Source organism: Spermophilus citellus (assembly GCF_964194105.1).
Source record: "Spermophilus citellus genome assembly, chromosome: 10".
Taxonomy (NCBI): Eukaryota; Metazoa; Chordata; class Mammalia; order Rodentia; family Sciuridae; genus Spermophilus; species Spermophilus citellus.
The window spans coordinates 71,141,347-71,160,983 of NC_138197.1; the positions used below are offsets into that span (position 1 = coordinate 71,141,347).

General features: G+C 37.8%; 1 protein-coding gene across 1 annotated transcript in view; it reads left to right on the forward strand.

Annotated features, from left to right (window-relative positions):
* The window catches only part of SLC4A8 (solute carrier family 4 member 8), a 71,133-nt gene that overhangs the window by 30,590 nt on the left and 20,906 nt on the right, over positions 1-19,637 (forward strand). The window contains exons 9-15 of the mRNA XM_081311043.1: positions 265-352; positions 5,393-5,539; positions 7,028-7,128; positions 13,594-13,768; positions 14,368-14,501; positions 15,487-15,732; positions 19,349-19,454. Coding sequence (XP_081167169.1) covers positions 265-352; positions 5,393-5,539; positions 7,028-7,128; positions 13,594-13,768; positions 14,368-14,501; positions 15,487-15,732; positions 19,349-19,454 — 997 coding nt within the window. The remainder of the gene's footprint in view (positions 1-264; positions 353-5,392; positions 5,540-7,027; positions 7,129-13,593; positions 13,769-14,367; positions 14,502-15,486; positions 15,733-19,348; positions 19,455-19,637) is intronic.

Genomic DNA, 19,637 nt, shown 5'->3' on the forward strand with positions numbered 1-19,637 from the left:
GTCTATGAAAACCCTAAGAAATATAGCCACAGTATTGAATGATGTCATACAAATAGCTTTCAGTGTCCATAGTGGGGCCATTAGGTTAAGGCAACTTGAAATGATCCATCTCTGTTTCTCTGTCTCTCTGTCTCTCTCTCTGAAGGTACAGTGATGATTTTTTTTTTTTGATAGGAGAGAGAAATGTTTTACTGTCTAGAGAGAAATAAGATGCTGCTTCTACAGAGTTACTTATGTAATTTCTTCTTCTGTGTGTTTTGCCAGATTTTTGTTTATCTTATTGGGCCCAGTAGGGAAAGGTCAGCAGTACCATGAAATTGGCAGATCCATGGCCACCATCATGACAGATGAGGTATGTGCCATTTCTGCTTTTCATTCATTCATCTCATAAATATTTATTGTTTATTCTGTGCCAAATACTGTGCTAGTGATTAGAGATAAAATAATTACAATTGCATTGTCTGCTGGGAATCAGTTCAGGGCATTTTTCTGAGAGCCTCTTGTGGGAATACCAAGCCCTCTGGAAGATTTTTAAAAAAATTTTAAATTTGTTCTATTTGATTATACATGACAGTAGAATGCATTTTGCCACATTGCACACAAATGAGCACAACTTCTCATTCCTCTGGCTGTACATGGTACAGAGTCACTCCAGTAGTGTAATCATACATGTATATAGGGTAATAATGTCTGTCTCATTCTACCAACCTTTCCATCTCCAGTGCCCTACCCCTCTCCTCACTCCCTTCTGCATAATCCAAAGTTCCTTCATTCTCCCCACACCACTTGATCATGAGTCAGCATCCACTTATCAGAGTGGCTTCGTTTTTGGGGAGGGGGATTGGCTTATTTCATTTAGCATGATATTCTCTAGTTCCATCCATTTACCTGCAAATGCCATTCTTCTTTAAGGCTGAGTAATATTCCATTGTGTATATGTACCACATTTTCTTTATCCATTCATCTGTTGAAGAGCATCTAGGTTGGTTCCATAGTTTAGCTATTGTGAATTGAGCTGCTATAAACATAGATGTGGCTGTGTCATTGTAGTATGCTGATTTTAGGTCCTTTGGGTATAAACTGAGGAGTGGGATAACTGTATCAAATGGTGATTCCATTCCAAGTTTTTTGAGGAATCTCCATATTGCTTTCCATAGTGGTTGCACCAAATTGCAGTCCCACCAGCAATGTATGAGTGTACCTGTTTTCCCACATCCTCACCAACACTTATTATTGCTTGTATTCTTCATAATTGCAATTCGGACTAGACTGAGATGAAATCTTAGAGTAGTTTTGATTTTAATTTCTAGAGATGATGAACATTTTTTCATATATTTGTTGATCGATTGTATTTCTTCTTCTGTGAAATGTCCAGTTCCTTAGCCCATTTATTGATTGGGTTGTTTGTTTTTTTAGTGTTCAGTTTTTTGAGTTCTTTTTTAAAAAATACTTTTATTTATTTATTTATTTTTATGTGGTGCTGAGTATTGAACCCAGTGCCTCACACACGTGAGGCAAGCACGTTGCCACTGAGCCACAATCCCAGCCCATTGAGTTCTTTATATATCCTGGAGATTAGTATTCTGAGGTGCATATGGTAAGGATTTTCTCCCATTCTATAGGGTCTCTCTTCACATTATTGATTGTTTCCTTTGCTGAGAAGAAGCTTTTTAGTTTGAATCCATCCCATTTATTGATTCCTAATTTTCTTTCTTGCACTTTAGTAGTCTTATTAAAGAAGTTAGGTCTTAAGCCGACATGATGAAGATTTGGGCCTACTTTTTCTTCTGTTAGGCACAGAGTCTCTGTTCTAGTGCCTAAGTCTTTGATCCACTTTGAATTGATTTTTGTGCAGGGTGAGAGATAGAGGTTTAATTTCATTTTGCTACAGATGGATTTCCACTTTTCCCAGCACCATTTGTTGAATAGCCTATCTTTTCTCCAATGTATGTTTTTGGCACCTTTGTTTAGTATGAGGTAACTATATTTATGTGAGTTTGTCTCTGTATCTTCTGTTTTGTATCATCAGTCTACATGTCTATTTCGGTGCCAATATCATGCCATTTTTATTATTATTACTCTGTAGTATAGTTTGAGGTCTGGTGTTGTGATGCCTCTGGCTTCACTATTCTTGCTAAGGATTGCTTTGGCTATTCTGGGTCTCTTATTTTTCCAAATGAATTTTCTAGTTCTATGAAGAATGTCATTGGATTTTTTAAAATATATTTTTTATTTGTAGATGGACACAATATCTTTATTTTATTTATTTATTTTTATGTGGTGCTGAGGGTGGAACCTAGTGCCTCATGTATGCAAGGCAAGTGCTCTACCACTGAGCCACAATCCCAGCCCCATGTCATTGGGATTTTAATGGGAAGTGTATTAAATCTGCATGATGCTTTTGGTAATATGCTTTTGACAATATTAATTCTACCTATCCAAGAGCATGGGAGATCTTTCTATTGTCTAAGATCTCTTCAATTTCTTTCTTTAGTGTTCTGTAGTTTTTTCATTGTTGAGGTCTCTCACTTTTTTTGTTGGATTGGTTCCCAAGTTTTTGTTTGTTTGTTTGTTTATTTTTTGTTTTTTAACTATGTGAATGGATAGTTCCATTTTAACTTTGTGAATAGATAGTTTTGATTCCCAGCGCCTCTCCTTCCAGCTAGCCTACAGCCCCCTGGCCCTCCGGGGAAACGGAAACGTCCTTGGGGTCATCGTTTACCACAAAGGACACAGTGGGGTCCAACTGCACCCAGCGCTGAGATCCGAGCTGTCAGGCCTTTCCCACTGACACGAGGCCTCCCCCAACCCTCCTGCATATTATGAGACCAGATATAATTTTCCATAAACAAATATAGAGGTTGAATAGCACACAGAGAGAAAGGGCCACTGTGATCCTGGATCATCGCTGGGTGCTGGTATTATGGGTAAACAGTACAGGGAGAGAAAGGAATCCACTGGGATACAGGTCATCTTCAGATGCTGACATTATGGGACTTCAATATTTGTACAGTGTTTGATGGGAATACAGTGGAAATGATGCTATAAAAAGTGTGAGGACCCAACACAAGAAGCCCAGCCCAGCAACCCAGAGGACTCTGCATCCATAAGAATCAGCATCCAGCCTTGGCAAAGCAGCAGATAAACTTGAGATACCCAACTCCAGAGCCACATCTGAGTGACTATGGATCTACCAGCAAGCAGATGCCAGGTCCATAGGAAAAGGGAGAAGAAAACCAGCTCTGTGAGTCCTTGACACAGTGACTTCTTCCCTTCCCTTCTAATACCTCTCCTCCCAAGCATCAAATAAATTTATAAGAGTAAACAGTAACTCAGCAGTCGAACAGAACAAGAAGTATCATGAGCATAAAAAATCAAGGAAGAAAAGGAGTACAAACAATGAAGGACAGCCTAAATATTCAGGAGGACCTGGAGTCATCAGAAAAATGGCCATATAAAGAACTCAAGGAACACCTTAGACAGATGGAAAGGAACCTTAAAGATCACATTGAAAATGAATTACATAAACAGATAAAAGAAGAAGTTAAGCATCTTTATCAGGAGATAGAGATTATAAAAAAAATCAAACAATAATTCTAGAAATGAAGGAAACGATAAACCAAATTAAAAACTCAATCGAGAGTATCACTAACAGAGTGGAGCAAGTAGAAGCCAGAACGTCAGATAATGAAGACAAAATATATCATCTTGAAAAGAGTCTAGCCAACTCAGATAGGCTGGTAAAAAATCACGAGAAAAACATCCAAGAGATTTGGGATAACTTAAAAAAACCAAACTTACGAGTCATCGGGATAGAGGAAGGCACAGAGATTCATGCCAAGGGAATGAGTAACTTGCTGAATGAAATAATTACAGAAAACTTTCCAGAAATAAAAAAGGAAACAGATATACAAATTGTAGATGCATACAGGACACCGATCACACAAAATCACAGTAGACCAACGCCAAGACACATTGTTATGAAGATATCCAATATACAGAACAAAGAGAAAATATTAAAAGCTACAAGAGAAAAGAGGCAGATTACATTCAGGGGTAAACCAATAAGGTTAACAACGGATTTTTCATCACAGACGCTGAAAGCGAGAAGATCCTGGAACAACGTATTTCAAACACTGAAAGACAATGGATGCCAACCAAGAATTCTGTATCCAGCAAAATTAAGCTTCAGATACGACAACAAAATAAAAATCTTTCATGATAAACAAAAGCTAAAAGAATTTGTAGCCAGAAAACCAGCATTGCAAAGCATCTTGAGCAAAACTCTACACGAGGAAGAAATGAAAAACAATAACCAAAACCATCAGCGGGAAGTGCCTCGGTAAAGACAGAGGACGGGGGGAAAGCTAATCATGGAGAAACAAACTAAATTAGAAAAAAAAAAGAGACAAATAGATAGTTTTTCTAATTTCCCTTGTAGTGGATTCGTCACTTATATATAGAAATGCATTTGATTTATGGGTATTGATTTTATATCCTGCTACTTTGCTGAATTCATTTAGTTAAAGCTAATTTATTTAATTCTAGAAGTTTCTGGTGGAATTTTTTTGATCTTCTAAATATAGAATCATGTTATCAGCAAATAGTGATAGTTTGAGTTCATCTTTTCCTATTTGTATCTGGGGATTTTTCTTCCTATGTTATCTCTCCCTTTTTGGTTAATTAAGGATGAGGAGAAATCCTTTTCTGGGAAAATTATTATTTCCAAGTAATATATGGAGAGAAATACACTTAAAGCTGACTTAATTTCCTAGAGAATATGGTTAATTAAATATATATAAGCTATTTGCGTAAAATATTCACTCCCACCTAAATGAGACCCCGTTTTTTATAAGGTCAGGTGTATGATCTTAGCCAGTGTCATGTGAATGTTCTTGTTTGTCTGTACCAAGCCGCCAGCCATTTTGGCATTGTACGATCCACAGTGCCAAACCCTGGAGAGGACCATGTTGCACATTGAACTGCAAAGCTGAGATTTCAAGCATATGTTGTAGTAGGCAAAGGGAGGTGTGGGCTATTTTTTCAGCTCTCTTTGGGAGGCTTATTTCATGGAGGACCTTCCTTAGTAATTCCATCCAGTTTTTCTAAACATTATAATCAAGAAAATTTCCATACATCATTTTCCCCCATCCTTTGAGAATATAATAGCTCTGTATATCTTTAGAGTCATCTATTTCTTCTTATACTAGCAGATATTTATTAATTCTTTTTGACCCAACTCATCTCTAAAGGTTCATTTTTTAAATATTTTATCTTTGCACTTGTCTAAGTGCTAAATTTTCTTCTTCTCAGGTCCCTATGACAGAGATAAATATCAATAATTTGAGTAGAGTAACTTTCAACTTTCATAAGAGTTTTTCCTTTTTTGTAGATTTTTCATGATGTGGCATATAAGGCAAAAGAGCGAGATGATCTCCTAGCAGGGATTGATGAGTTCCTAGACCAGGTGACGGTGCTTCCTCCAGGGGAATGGGACCCCTCCATTAGAATTGAACCACCTAAAAATGTCCCTTCACAGGTAATGTATGCACATTAGCCAGTGGTGGCTAGTGTCACTGAGTGCCCACCATGAATAAAGCAAAGGCCATGTGGACATATACTAAATAAATTGAGATGTGGTCCTATTTTGTGGCTCCTAGAATGTCAGAACAGTAATAAAAAATGAATATTCAGTAATATAGATTGTTTTAGATGTGATGAGATAGCAGGTTTATGTGAGAATGAAGTCTTTTAAATTTTTTATTTGTTCTTTTTAGTTATATGTGACAGTGGAATGTAATTTGACATGTTATATGTACATGGAGTATAACTTCCATTCTTGTGGTTGTACATAATGTAAGAGTTACACTGGTTATGTAGCTATGCACTACACATTCTACTGTCTTTCCTATTTCCAACTCTTTCCCTTCCCTTTATTCCCCTTTTTCTAATCCAGAGTAGTTCTATGCTTCCCTTCCTCTCCCCTTATTATATGTTAGCATCTGTATATTACAGACAACATTCAGCCTTTGGTTTTTTGGGATTGGCTTAGTTCACTTAGCATGATAGTCTTCAGTTTCATCCCAATTACCAGCAAATGCCATAATTTCATTCTTCTTTATGGCTGAGTAATATTCCATTGTGTACAAATACCACATTTTCTATTTTTATTCATCTATTGAAGGCACCTAGGTTGGTTCCATAGCTTAGCTATTGTAAATCAAGCTGCTATAAATTGATGTGGCTGCATCACTCTAGTATGTTGATTTTAAGTCCTTTGGGTATATACCAAGGAGTGGGATAACTGGGTCAAATGGTGGCTCCATACCCAGTTTTCTGAGGAATCTCCATACAGCTTTCCAGAGTGGTTACACCAATTTTCAGTCTGGGCATGAATTTTCAGCCAAATTTTGAAGACATTGATGTGGAATGGCAGAGAGGAGAAGGGAGAACATTTCTTGACAGTATATTATGTTTAAAGTTATCAAGTGAAAAAAAGACAACAAGCTGTATGGAGAGAACAAATAGGATTTCTTTACTTTTCTGACATATTAAGAGTGGGAAGAAAACTTCTGCTATATACTAGGTACTAGGGCAGGTGCTTCATACATGTGAATTCAACTTTCCCAGCAACATTCCCTCCAAAAAGTATTGTTATCTTTAGTTTACACATGAGAAATAAAATGATCTTAGGGCAAGGTTTTATGGTAAAGTAAGATTTTACAGAAGCAGATCTGAAACTGAAACTCTGATGCCAAAGCCTCCATTTTTTGTTTCTGGGCAAGATACAGTTAGGAGTCAGGTTCTATTGCAGAGGAAAAGAAATTTTATATATCTATAAATACACACACACTTTTTTCTTCCCCAGGAAAGTCAGTAAATTTCATCAACTCAGTAAATGCATTTGAAAACTACAAACACTTGAGCATTTGGGTTGCTTTTGGGTTATCCCATTACCACTCCCCACTGTTAGCAGGAACTACAGATAAATACTGATTTTACTAACTTTATGGTCTTCTGTTAAAAGGAGAAAAGGAAAATGCCTGGAGTTCCAAATGGAAATGTTTGCCACATAGAACCAGAACCACACGGGGGTCATAGTGGACCAGAACTGCAGCGTACTGGGCGGTAAGTTCTGGGTTGTTTCACAGCTGATGCTTCTTACTGTGCAGAAGTTGGGTGAAGGAAAGAAGCATCCTTTTTTGTTTTCAATCTTCTTCTTCTCTGTAGTGGGACTTTATTGTCTGGAAATAACTTTTCAGATGGAATTACCAAGTATAGGTATCATAAATATATCAAATGTATTCATTCATTCAAGTTTCTGAAACCACCTATCATGTTCTGTCTCGTGTCCAATCCTTTCCACACATTGTTCCCTCTGATTTGAACACTCTCCACCTTCCTCATCTCCTGGCTAACTCAGCTCAACTCAGGTGTCCCTTCCTTTGGAAAGCTTTCTTGTACTCTCCATAGTCAAAGGTAGGTTTTCCTGGGGTGTAATGCCTCAGCATTAAGTTAGAGGGAAAAGGTACTATCTTAGGTTTGTATGTCTCAGAATAGGGAATCTAATCTTCTAGGCCAATATTTTTAAGAACAGATGTCCAAGGAAAAGGGCTTTTATGGTAGGTGAGGGCAACAATCTCCAGATTAGAAGGTTTTATTTCCCAGCCAGGAAGGTGGAAAAAGAGGGGAGGATATTTGGCATTGGTGTGACATCCAGTGGTGTTCTCAGATTAGAGAATGTTACGACTCTGACTCTGGCTCTGTATTTTTGTGCTGAGAAGAATGTACTGGATGGAGATTCACATATCATAAAAAGAAGCTTTTATGGCTTCTATTTCTTTTTTTTTCCCCTATCTTGCTTGAGATTGCTTTCCTTTCGTCTTTTATCCTTAGTATTCTACCCAGTGGAAAGTCAGATTTTTGTTTGTTTTGTTTTGAAATTATGGACAGTGATTTACTTTTCCACTCATGAAAATTCAGGGAGAAACTAGGAGAAACAAGAGAATGGCACTTATCTAATAGTATCCTGATAAGGTAATATGTTCTAGTTGAAGGAGTACATTCGAGAAGATAGCTATGCTCTGAGAGGGAGCCTTGGCACAAAGGAGGAGTCTTTGAAAGGAAAGGGTCACTGAGAAGAGATCTGAATGGCAGGGGGGCCTGATGCTGAGAGGCAATAAGGGAATGACTGTCCTTAGAATTGGCTCCAGGATTGGGACTGTCTTAGAAGAAATGGGGTTTTGTGGTTGTTGTTGTTTGTTTAAGGAAAGGGTCTTGAGTATGGATTTGATAATTTCAGAATTATGACTTTTTTTTAATAATAAAAAGGGTGTCCGCACCCTAGGACTTAAAGTTAGAAAATAATGGAATCAAGGACAACAGGTTTTCCTCAAACAGGTATCTGTACAGAGGTATGATTTCAGAAAAAAAAAAATTCAGTTTCTTTCCCTGCCAAAGAAAATAATAAATAATAATAAAATAATAAACTAAATAGCCATGTTTATGATTAATTCTACATGAGGATTTGGGAAACCATTTGATTGCATCTCAACCATTTTGAGATCTCAGAAAAGGTACCTAATGTATCCACAGAAAATTTCATATCAACAGGTCTATCACATGCTTAATCAAAAGCCCCAAGTATTTTTTACGTATGTATGTATGTATGTATTTTGGTACCAGGGATTGAACCCAGGGGCACTTAACCACTGAGCTATATCCCCAGCCTTTTTTATTTGTGTGTGTGTGTGTGTATATATATATATATATATATTTAGTTGTAGTTGTACACAATACCTTTATTATTTATTTTTTTATATGGTGCGGAGGATCTAACCCAGTGCCCTGCATGTGCTAGGCGAGCGCTCTACCGCTAAGCCACAACCCCAGTGCCCCCATTTTATTTTTTATTTAGAGACAGGGTCTTGCTAAGTTGCTTAGGTCCTATCTAAGTTGTGGAAGCTGGCTTTGAACTTGCGATCTTCCTGCCCCAAGTACTTTAACATATAAATTCAGATAGAGTTTGATAATGTCACATCAGGAAATTCTGAAATTAACAAAGCTAAAAACTGGACTCAGAGCATAGTTTTGCTTTAACCTCTTCCTTTAGACCTTTTCTTCTGAGCACTTAGTAAAGGGCCTCAGGACCCATGACTTTCCTCTTGGACCAGGTGACTTACTGCTTGTATTGGTATCAGAGATCCCAGTTTCAGTCCATCTCTGGCCCCTTCTCCTTTTCAAGTTATGTGGGAAAGAAATGTGAGACATTTGCTGTAGATGGACATCCAGACATTTCTGGACCTTCCTGGACTGCACAATCTGAAAACACATTAGTAGCCAGGCACAGTTGTACATGCTTTTAATTCCATTAGCTCAGAAGGCTGAGGCAGGAGGATCATAACTTCAAAGCCAGCCTCAACAACTTAGTGATGTCCTCAACAATTTAGTGAGACCCTGTCTCTAAATTAAAAAATTAAAAGGGCTGGAGATGTGGCTCAGTGGTAGTGGTTAAGAACCCCTGGATTCAATCTCTAGAATAATAATAATAATAATAATAATAATACATTTAATTAAATAAACATTTTAAAAACTCATTAACTTGGGTTTTTCAGTTATACCACTCCTTAGTTTTTATCCTATTGAATTAAAGTCAGCATACTATAGCAATACATATATACCCATGTTTATAGCAGCACAGTTCACAATAGCCAAATTATGGAACTAGCCTAGATGTTGGTCAATGGATGATGGATAAATAAGCTATGGTATATATACACAACAAAGTTTTATTTAGTCACATAGAAGAATTAAATTATGTCATTTTCAGGAAAATGGAAGGAACTTGAGAGCTTTATGTTAAGTGAAATATGCCAAACTCAGAAAGTTAAAGATCATAACTTTTTTTTTTATCATATGTGGAAATTAGAGAGAAAAGGGACAAAAAAATGGTAGGGGGAATCTCATGAAAATAGAAGGGAGATCAGTAGAATAGAGGGAGGAGAAGAGAGAAATGGGAAGGTACTGGGAAATGAAATGGACAAAATTATACTATTATATTTCATGCATATATGCATATGTAACAATGAGTCCCACTTTTATGTATAATTATAATGCACCAATAAAACATGTGGTAAACACATTATCTTGGGTTTTATAATTCTTCAAACCATTAGTTAAGTTTCTTTGTAAGCAAAGCCTGCTTTGTGCATATCGTGTTATACAACGTTGAGGCAAAACTTGAAGACATAAGGGATGTTATTCTTGTTGGACTAAGAGGTATTTGAAAACGGAGTGGAGTAGACTCTAAGAAGCTGGGAAAGGAGTTGAAAATAGTACTGTGATTTTTGTTTTATCTGACCCTCCAAGCCAGGGCCATGACAGTGTTTTGAACCTCCCTGATGTCATCACAGACAGGGACACCATATGTTGCAAGAAAGTATGTCTGGAGTCTTCCTTGTCCAGAAGATCCACAGCAAGAAAGATACTCTGGAAAGGGGTTTTCCAGGGTAGATTTATATCCTTTATTGGAGGTGCCAGTTTGGGAGAAGGGTTAATGTAAAAAAAGAATCAGGAGCTGCTATCTCGATGATACCCCCACACTTCAAACAGGTTTCTTCCAAAGCACACCAGACAAATGGATGACTGGCCTGTCCCTAAAGCCCTCCAGGAAAGGGCTCCCTAAGTCAGTGCTCCAGAGCCTAGTGACCCTCTACACGGGTAAGTTCTTTCTTACGTCAAGCTTAAATTCATATTCCTCTGTGCCTCCTGCCCTCCAAAACTTGAACATCAAGAACAGTGTTAAAGGGAAAGGAAGTCTCAAATATGAAAAGAAGCATCGAGGCCTAAGTTAATATCTGTGGTAGATGTGAAATTATCATCTGGTTTTATGCATGAATGAGGTATTAACAGTATTCAGAAATTATTTTATTAAATGTTATACCATCAGTACGAGCCTCAAATCTCCCTCTTCTGTTTAATCATTGCTAGACAGACAGATTTCTTCCCTTTTTGTGGCTTTTCATAAACACATGTCACATCAATCTTTTGTCTGTCGCTCACAGAGTCTTCTCTCCAAAGAGGCCTCCTGTGTCCAGGGATAGGCTAATCATGGCAGTGTTTCTGGTGGCCCCAGTGGGAGGTCAGAAGGAAGTTATTTTTCGAAGATAATGCCCTTCAGAGGAAGGTTGCTTGTGATGAGGAGGTGACAGTCACTGGATGCTATGGTAGCTAAGGACCCAGAAACACTTGAATCTTATCCCCAGACTAATCACTGCTGCCTGTGAGATCCTTGAGGGGTTATTTATCCAGAGAAGAGAGCAAGACAAAGCAACAATCAAAATCTGAGGCTGAAGGCTCCTGATCTATGTTGAACCCTCTAGATACTTCTTTACCTGAGCTAGGTTTGCCAGACAGTCTAAAATTAAAAGCAGGTCATAAGACTGGCTTTGCCTCTCTTTTCTAAGCCTACACTTAGATGTCACGTTACTACTATAGATGGAGCAAAGGTGAATCCCAACTACACCCACCAGAGGAATAGAGCAAGTGGGCAAGATAGAACAGTGTCTGCCCTGTGAACACTTGCATACCCATTGTGCAGCTAGATAAGAAAGAGTGAGTGGACAAAGAACTGGCTGGGCTTTCTCCCCTGGCATGTGGGTCCTAGACCTCACCATACTTTTCCAGGCTCCTAGAAGAGAGAAGGGAAGAAAGAGCTTGCAAGACTCCTTTTGTGAGAGAGTAACTTTTTTTTTAATAGTAGTAGATGGACAGCATGCCTTTATTTGTTTATTTTTTTATACGGTGCTGAGGATGGAACCCAGTGACTCACACGTGCTTAGGCAAGTGCTCTGCCACTGAGCTACAGACCCGGCCCAACTTGTTTTTTATTTAGTTTTAACTCTTTATTACAGAAAATTTCAAATGTAAAAAAAGGAAGAGAAGCAACTGTTATCAACATTTTTCCAATCTTGTTTTATCTATTTCTTCCCACTTATTTTTCTGCTTTCTAGGTTATTTTAAACCAAATCACAAAATATATTTTTTCCTATAAATACCTCAGTATCTATCATGTTTGATAAGGACATTTTAAAAAATAATTATGCCATTATCAAATGTAACAAATTTAATAATAATTCTTTAAATCATCTAATACTTAGGTGCACTTTAAATTTTTTGTGATTGTCACCATCATCTTTTTAGGGTTCATTTGTTTGATGTAGGATCCAGTCCATTTTGCATTTGGTTACTATGTTCTCATCCTACAATAGTCCCTCTTCCTTTCCTTTTTCTCTATGCTGTTGATTTGTAGAAGAAACCAAGTGATATGTCCTATGAGATACAGTGTGACTCTTTTTGTTACTCACTAGGCAGTTTCCCCCCTGGTACAGTGACTCCATTCTTAGAAAAAAAAAATGACTGAGTCTGGGAGCAAGATCTCCTCCTTGGCTCTCCAAGATCTTGCTCCTCCTCAGTCTCATCCATGGGAAGTAGAGAGGAATCTGAAGTCCTACCACTGAGTCCTGTTGATTCTACTTCCTGATTAAACCTTAAATCCATCTACTTTTCTCCTCATCCCAATTTACACTGCCTTCATCACACTGCCACAAGAGTGTTGGTCAATGGATGATGGATAAATAAACTATGGGATATATACAAAATAAAGTTTTATTTAGTCACAAAGAAGAATTAAATTATGTCATTTGTAGAAAAATGGAAGGAATTTGAGAGCTTTATGCTTGTTGGATTATAAAGCTCCACTATGTTTACAGTCCTTAAGTAGCTTGACTTAAAACTGTCATAAGGCCTTTCGTGACTCAGCTTCTTCAGCCTTGTCTGTTGGTGTTTGGCCCTTGCACTGTATTGTCTAGTCATAAATCTTCCAGCACCTTGAACCACTGTGTAATCTCAACTCTAGGTGTCACCCATGCTGGTTCCTTTGCCTCATCTGGCTATCTCCCAGTCCATCCTTTGAGTCCCTGCTGAAATGCCCCTCCTTGTTCTGTGCTACCACAGTGCCTGTCTCCTGTACTAGAGGAGAGCAAAAGCTGTGTTTGTCTTGCTCACCGCTGCATCTCCAGTACCTTGGCACAGTGCCTAGCACCAAGTATCTGCTACTACTTGTTAATGGCATGCACGAACAATTATGCTAATTCTCAAGAGGAAGGTAGGTAGTTGTTCAGAGTAAGAAAGTACATGTGATGGGGCATTTCATCTGGAAAATGTGTAATAAAACTAACAATTGTATATCTCGAGTCAGTTTTGTATATTTCCTCCAAAGAGATCAGAATTTGAAGTTTGAAGCCAATACTTGCTTCCTTATTAACTTTTTGAACTTTTTATTAAATGGGTAATATGATACCCAAATTAATTTTTTTGAACTGAATAAATCATTCAGACTTATAGTAAGCCATGCCTTGATGGCACATAGAATCTGTGCTGACCCCAGAGAGATCTGCTATACTTGAGGTCAAATTGAACCCAAAATACTACTTTAGTACAGAGTACATTTAAAATGTTTTCAAATGTGTGCCATTCATTATGCATTTGTGAAAGAGGGGCTGTGTTAGAGGCCTGTCTGCTATGTTTCTGCAGGCTATTTGGGGGCTTGGTGCTGGACATCAAGCGGAAGGCCCCCTGGTACTGGAGCGACTACAGGGATGCACTCAGCTTACAGTGTCTGGCCTCCTTTCTGTTCCTGTATTGTGCCTGCATGTCACCTGTCATCACCTTTGGGGGATTGCTTGGAGAAGCCACTGAGGGACGCATAGTAAGAACTTTCAATCACTTTTAATGGTCCTAAACACAACTTAAAAATATTATGGTGGCAGCCAACTCCATTGGGATGAAATTACCTGGACTAGGACTGAGGAAATTGGATTATTTCTCTTGAATAACTGAGGACTTCTGTCTTCATATAAGAAAAACCTTCTCCCTCTTGAGCAGACTATCTTCTGCTCCAATGTTAGTTACAATAGCTGGTTGCCTAGTTGAATTGCTCATTGCCCCAAGAATGGAAAATGGGTATATTGATGTCATTTGAAAATAAGATTTTAAGTGATTGTATGACAACTTGTAGTGTGAATAGCATTATCGTGCCTTTTATGTATTTTTGAATACTGAATTGAGTCACCGAAGAACAAGAACTTAGTTAAGGAATCATATGTAAATGGATTTGGATACCTGAATTATTAAAGTGGGATCTGTTTACAAGAGTATTAGATGGTGTGTACACATCACCCTTGCTAAGAAATACAAGCAAATAACTGTCAAGGCATATATTAGGGCTAAGTTGGGAGTTATATATAAACCAACATTACTCTTTACTGATGGACTACGTGAACTTAAGTGATTTCTTTTCCTTCTCAGAGTGCAATTGAATCCTTATTTGGAGCCTCCATGACTGGGATTGCCTATTCCTTGTTTGCAGGACAGCCCCTTACCATCTTAGGAAGTACGGGGCCCGTTCTTGTGTTTGAAAAGATTTTATTCAAATTCTGCAAGTAAGATATTTGTTTTTCTGAAAACTGTAATTGGCTGTGGTTATTGTGATGCCAGGGTTGAATAACAGGATTCTACACAAATTTAAAAGTAAGCAAATATTCTGAATTGTAAGAAACCTGAAGAAAGAACATCATTTGGTCTATAATTCTGCCCCCAGGTAACACGTACCTAAAATTGTAGATCCTCTATTTTTTAAATTTATTTTTTAGTTGTTGATGGACCTTTATTTTATTCATTTATTTATATGCAGTGCTGAGGATCAAACCCAGTGACTCACACATGCTAGGCAAGCGCTTTACCGCTGAGCCACAGCCCAAGCACCCCCCATTCTTTAAAATTATTTTTTTAGTTATGAATGGACCTTTATTTATTTATTTATTTATTTATTTATGGTGCTGAGGATCAAACCCAGTGCCTCACCCATGCCAGATGAGTACTGTACCACTGAGCCTCAACCCAGGCCTGAAATCTTGACTTTTTAATCTTTAAAAAAAATTTCCCTAGCTAACCCCAAGTCTTCCATGTCCATTTCAAGTCAATTTATAATTTTTCCTGCTATCCCTCCTTAATGTTCTGGTGGCTGGTGGTAGTAGGGGCTTGGTAATGTCTTAGATTTCCTATTTTTTCTATAAAGTCTTTTTTTCCATTTTGTACTAGAATTAGGAGAATATGGGACTAGAACCAGCTCCTTTTTCTTATTGCATGAACAATCTCTTAATTACATTGAATTTTAGTGGCAAAAATGTGTTCAAAAGGATTCCTTCCTTCTCTACTTTCTATATAGCTTCACAGGCAAATAGCATTTGGAAGCAAATCTGTAACATACCTGTCCCAGGGCACTATTTAGAACTGAAGTTCAGTCAGAATTAGGTATTAGCTGGGTTGCAATGGTGGTGTAGATGACATGAGATGAATTAACCATATTTGACCCTTTTGGGTCTTCATGCCATTCATGCTTTTTGATGAACTTTGGTCTTGTTTCAGAGACTACACCCTTTCATACCTCTCCCTTCGAGCTTGTATCGGACTGTGGACCGCCTTCCTGTGTATTGTCCTTGTGGCAACTGATGCCAGTTCTCTTGTCTGCTACATTACCCGCTTCACTGAAGAAGCATTTGCCTCCCTGATTTGCATTATTTTCATCTATGAAGCTATAGAAAAGCTGATTCACCTGGCAGAGACCTACCCTATCCACATGCACAGCCAGCTGGACCACCTTAGCCTCTATTAGTAAGTATGCTTTCTGCTTGTCTTTTTTTTTCTTCTTCTTTTAATGGACAAAGGGGCCCAAGTTTAATAGCTTGTGTAGTGTGCCAGGCAGCGCTTGTAGCTTCTGTTGAGGAAGCGTCCTGGCCTTCTGGGAAACAGAACTTAGATATGTATGAGGAAGCTTGGAGGACCGCCAGAGAAGAACAATCAAAAGTGATGACAGAGGATGGACTGAGAATGAAGCCAAGAGCAGACTTGAGAAGTTCTTTCTAGAGAATGTCTTTTGGGTCTAGGCATTGAAACAAAAATAGGCTGCAAATGTAGCAGAGAAAATTTGAGTTAGTTATTGAAAATAACTTCTTTTTGTAAGGACTTGTGAGCCCCTGGACCACACCATCAAGTGAGAGAATGGACTCTTTCTCTGAAGGTGTATAGACAACGTGTAGGAAACGTTAAGTAGAGATGGTTTAATAATTCCTTTCAGATCACGAGTCACTCCCACTGTGTCATAAAGATCTAGAAACCTCTTTCTTTACTTCTAGATTTCAACTCAAGAGAGTGTTTTCTTCATGTGTTTGACATTGTTTGGGTCAATTAGAAAATAAACAACATATCTAGCTGTATTATCAACCATCTAGGAAAATCTAGTCCTACAAATCATTTCTTCTCTGGAATAGTATTTTCCAAATTATGATTAAAGATCCTCTTCCTCTGGCTCTGTACATTATTCCCTCCTTTCTGACTATATAGTTCTCATGTGGAGAATCTGATTGGAAGCATCTGCCAACCAGCCACAAATATACTTTCATCTATTCTAGTTATCCATTCATTAACTTTTATTAAAAAATTTTAAAGTATTTTAATACAAAATGAAGTATATATATATATATATTTTTAATATTTATTTTTCAATTTTAGGTGGACACAATATCTTTATTTTATTTTTATGTGGTGCCGAGAATTGAACCCAGTGCCTCACGCACACCAGGCGAGCGCACTACCACTTGAGCCATATCCCCAGCCCCTAAAATAAAGTATTTTAATAACAATGATTAAGGAACCATCATCTCCAAAGCCTAATGAATTGGGACCTATTGTCATTGAAGTTCTTACTTTTGTAAAGTTAATTTTTTGACCTCTTTTTAATCATTCATTTATTTAAAAAATGTTTGTCAAACACCTGTTATGCACCAAGCACTGTGTTAGGCCTTGGAAACAGTAGTGAACACGACAGTCAAACAGATCCCACTTTAATAATTCAGGTATCCAAATCCATTTACATATGATTCCTTAATTAAGTTCTTGTTCTTCAAAGACTCAATTCAGTATTCAAAAATACATAAAAGGCACAATGGCGCTATTCACACTACAAGTTGTCATACAGTTACTTAAAATCTTATTTTCAAATGACATCAATATATCCATTTTCCGTTCTTGGGGCAATGAACAATTCAACTGGGCAACTAAGGACGCTTATATTGTAGTGGGAGAAGACAGACAAAAGTGACCAGCCCTGAATTAAGTTTAGACTTCGTATCTGGAAGCTGTAATCTTTTTTTGTTAATAAAACTGAAGATGGGGGGCTGAGGCTCTGTAGCTCAGTGGTAAAGTGCTTGCCTTACATGTGTAAGGCACTGGGTTCAATCCTCAGCACCACATAAAAATAAATTAATATACTATGTGTTATAACTAAATAAATATTTTTTAAAAAACTGAAGATGGTATTTTTTTCTTAGTTGCATTTGACTTTTGTTTCATATGGAATTGATGTGAAATTAGAAACCTCCACTCTTTAAATGATTTTATGTTAATGTCCACAAAATTGATTTTTTAAAAATACTTTATTGTTGGGTGTGGTGGCTCACATCTGTAAACCTAGATACTTGGAAGGCTGAGGCAAGAAGATTGCAGGAAGATAGCAAGTTCAAGGCCAGCCTGGGTAACTTAGCAATACCCTGTCTCAGTATAAAAAATAAAAAATGCTGGGGGTGTAGCTCAAGTGGTAAAGTGTTTCTGGGTTCAATCACCAGTCTTAGGGGTAAAAAAGACTTTATTTTTTAGAATAGTTTTAGGTTGACAGCAAAGTTGAGCAGAAAGTACAAGAGTTCTCCTAGACTCCCTGCCCACCCGCTGCTGTGTATGCATACCCTCCCCCATTCTCAGCATCTCCACGAGAAAAGTGCATTTGTTATAATCAATGAATTTATACTGATACTTCAGTATCACCCAAAGTTGACAATTTACATTAGAGTTAACTTTTGTGTTGTATATTCCATGGATTTTGACAAATGTATAGATACTCTACCATCATATTATATTATTATTATTTTTTTTTTTTTTTTGTATTACTTGGGATTGAACCCAGGGATTTGTGCACTGAGCTATGTTCCCAATCCTTCCCCCCACCCCCGCCAATCCTTTTTATTTTTATTTTGAGACAAGGTATCACTAACTTATCAGGTGAGGCTGGCCTCAAACTTGCAATCCTCCAGTCTTAGCCTCCCAAGTTGCTGGGATTACAGGTGTGCACCACCATACCCAGCTAATTTATTTATTTTTGAGACAGAGTCTTGCTATGTTTTCTAGGCTGGCGTCAAACTCCTGTGCTTAAGTGATTCTTCTGCCTCAGGCTCCTGAGTAGCTGGGTCTACAGATGCATGGCACCAAATTCAGCTTATTTTTATTTTCAATTAACACATAGTAATTTTTATACATATTTATGGAATACAGTGTAACATTTCAATACATATGTATAATATGTAATTATCAAACTAGAGTAATTGGCATATCTATGGAATTTATTTTTTAACCTAAATGTAGAACTTTTATAGCTTTCCCCATTACTTTTTGTTTTGTTGGTTTCTTCCAATTATTTTGACCTGTTGGGATCTTTCTGAATTTTAGTTCTGTCATAGAAGGCATGTTTATTAAATTCACAGGTGAAACAAAGGTGGTGGGGACAGCTATATCAATTGACCATACTGGGAGCCAGTTCAGGCAAGAAGCATGCTGGGATTGGGAGGCAACATGGTGGAACAGGTATGGTATAGTTTGGTTTGGATGAAAGAAGGGGCCTAAAGAAGCTACTGGAGCTGCCAGGCCTGGCTTCAGCATAAGTATCCAGGAAATGACCAAGGTAGAAGGATTATTAATGATAATGCAGTGTGAAGAAGAGCTTGCATCACAATTAAGGAATCTCTGGTTTTTAGAACAGGAGCAGGTATAGGGATAAAATTATCCAGACTTGGAGGAAATTGTTGAGAACTGAGTAGTGTATCAGAACCTCCTTGCCAAGTAGATTGAATTTCATAGCTAGAACCTAAGAGATAGAAGCAGGAAAGGAAACCATCAGGGCTTATTTATTCTGGGAAAATCATATGCCAAGTGTGGTTGTCAGCACAGTTTTATCCAAGACCCACCTGCTGATTTGAATCCATCTTTAATAATGGCCAGTGAAAACTTAGGGTTTGGTTGGCCTTATTGGTCCTTGGCCCGAACTAGACCCATCTCACAGATCTGAAGTAGGCAAAAGAGAAAGAAGATAGGCTTTGTAGAGCCTTTAATCCAGTCATGTCTAAAAATACTTAACTGACTCTCTTACTGCTTCCCTCAGGAATCTTTTTTCCTTTCCCCCCAGCTGTAGGTGTACTCTCCCAGAGAATCCAAACAATCACACCCTGCAGTACTGGAAGGACCACAACATTGTGACAGCAGAAGTGCACTGGGATAACCTGACTGTCAGTGTAAGTCTGGGAGCTGCCTAACACCATGGCTACCAGGTTTAGGAGGGACTTCTCAGTGAAAGGCCAGTAGCCTTTTGGAGAATTCTAGCATTTAAGAAAGAAAGCTCTTTAAAAAAATTAATTAATTAATTAAAAAACAAACTAAAAATTGTTCTTACTTTTTTTCCCTTTCAAAAATTTTCT